We start from the raw sequence: 2500 nt of genomic DNA, 5'->3' as shown, positions 1-2500 counted from the left end.
GATAAACATTCTAATAGATGGACTAAAAACCTGGGTAGGACCTTCAGACACTTAAATTGGTTTGGTCCTACCTACAGGACAGAAGCTACTATGTCTCCATTGGCAACTTTGTATCTGACCAAAGGGTCAATCCTTGGCCCCCTTCTATTCAATCTCTACATGCTTCCATTGGGACACATCATAAAAAAGAACAAAATTGCCTACCACAACTATGCAGATGACACTCAAATCTACATAGCCCTCTCACCGAACGACTATAGTCCCATTGACAATCTCTGTAATTGCATTGAACAAATAAACGCCTGGATGACACAAAACGTCCTCCAACTAAACAAGGACATACATATCAGATCTCCTCCCACCCTATATTCCCTAAGGCCCCTAAGGTCAGCTGAGGCAAATCGGCTAATCATTCCAAGATTGAAAACAAAACACGGTGCAGCAGCTTTCAGTCACGCTGCCGCATGCTCCTGGAACAAACTCCCTGAAGAAATCAAACAGGCCCAAACCCTTGAAATATTTAAAACTAAGCTAAAAAAACGTTATGTTCCACAGCAGTTGTGGTTAAACACTTTTAACACTCACACATCTTTTATTATTTTTCATTTTTATCATTTTTGCTTCTTATATCTGCAGCAGTTATGAGTTTTATGATCTATAATCCAAGCGCAATAAATTCACTGCAGATATCGGCTAAATGTGTTTGCAAATGTGTCATTTTACACCATATCGGCCAGGATAGCAGCTAAACACAAGCGCAGTACCTGCAATCTCTCACGCCGTATCGGGAAAAATAATAATTATAATTATAATCTTACTATCCTTCTTTTTATGTATTTTTTTAATGCTATATGTAAAGCACTTTGAATTGCCCCTGTTGTTTGAAATGTGCTGTACTAATAAACTGGCCTTGCCTTGTCTGTCTGTCTGTCTGTCTGCCTGTCTGTCTGCCTGTCTGTCTGCCTGCCTGTCTGTCTATCTGTCTGTCTGTCTGCCTGTCTGCCTGTCTGTCTGTCTGCCTGTCTGCCTGTCTGTCTGTCTGTCTGTCTGTCTGTCTGTCTGTCTGCCTGTCTGTCTGCCTGTCTGTCTCTCTGCCTGTCTGTCTGCCTGTCTGTCTGTCTGTCTGCCTGCCTGCCTGCCTGTCTGCCTGTCTCTCATCTCCAGGTGAAGGAGGATGAGGATGTCACCGTGGAGACAGGCTACGGTACTGGAGTGTCAGTCGTCACAGTGAGTCCACAGTTACCATAGCTACCATAGTTACCATAGTTACCTCCCTATCTATCTATCTATCTATCTATTTATCTATCTATCTATCTACGCATCTATCTATCTATCTATCTACCTATCTATCTATGTATCTATCCAGGGTTCGAGTTATAAGCTGATCTCTGTGGGGGTCTCCAAAATAACAGTGCGAAATGTTCTCATGCACGCGCGAATCATGCCCACACAGCGATGGGACTTACAAGTTTTAATTAGCTATAGGCAGTAGCGGATTAAGGTGGTCAGTGGCCCTAGGCTACTCCTTTGTGTGAGGACCCCCTGCCCCCATACACAAGCCTCCCCCCTCCCCAAAATATACAACTCACGAGCACCCTGCACACACACCACTCATAATGCTTTACCATAAAACACTTAAACACTTTAATAACACAATAACACAACAGTGTTAATAATGCAAAGAATTTAAAAAAAAGTTCAGTGCATTCAGTTCTGTCTCTATTGCTCTCCTCTCCCGTTGTCTCTCTGTTACTGTCCTGTTGTCCGTCTCTCTGTTGCTCCCCTCAGCTCTAAATGACAGAAATGAATTAGCTAATTAGTTGGCATGTAAACATATAGTTAGGGTTGGGTACAGTTTGGGTTTTATTCGATACCGGTGACAAATCGATACTTTAAAAACGGTACCGGTACCGAAACATCATCCTCATCCTCATCCTCCTCCTCAAATACCAACATATCCTGACGCTACAGCTGCAGGCTACTCATTTCACCACATCAACAGCCCCACATGAAACAACAGCTATAAAAGCGATAGTCACACATGTATCTCGGCCAATAATTGTGTTATTTTTGCTATACAGAAGGAGCGAAAAATACATGTACACTAGGTTAGTAAAAAGTAAAAGCCACCTTACCTTTACGGAGACAAGATAGACCTGTTTGGTCTGTTTTCAGTAGGCTGCGGTCGCGGTCCTGAAACCCATGATGCTGACGTCCGATGTCCTTTCTTTATCCAAGATTGGATGAACGGGAGAGGGTCAAAAAATTGCCTTTTTTTGGGCGGCATGGTAGCTACTGTATGTATATACTCCTGTATAGCTAATGAATGAATGTTTGCTTCTCAATAATAGGCTAGGTGCACGATCTCACTACTTCCTGAAAGGCAACTGGTATATGAACATATCCTGTCTCACTCTATTGGTTTAATTGATTAATCAGCTGTGCACTGTGTGTTCCAACGGTTTACCGCACAGCTGATTAATCAACCTTTTGCTGTTGC

At 42.7% G+C, this 2500-nt stretch overlaps 1 protein-coding gene across 1 annotated transcript in view; it reads left to right on the top strand.

The window, feature by feature from the left end:
• c5 (complement component 5) overlaps window positions 1–2500 on the top strand; it is a 65557-nt gene that overhangs the window by 31782 nt on the left and 31275 nt on the right. The window contains exon 28 of the mRNA XM_080532878.1: window positions 1165–1227. Within this exon, the coding sequence (XP_080389004.1) occupies window positions 1165–1227 (63 nt within the window). The remainder of the gene's footprint in view (window positions 1–1164; window positions 1228–2500) is intronic.

This window comes from Nansenia antarctica (assembly GCF_963989245.1).
Source record: "Nansenia antarctica genome assembly, chromosome: 5".
NCBI classification, from domain to species: domain Eukaryota; kingdom Metazoa; phylum Chordata; class Actinopteri; order Argentiniformes; family Microstomatidae; genus Nansenia; species Nansenia antarctica.
The sequence above is the reverse complement of the archived record's forward strand: the minus strand, read 5'-3'. Positions and strand labels throughout refer to the sequence as shown.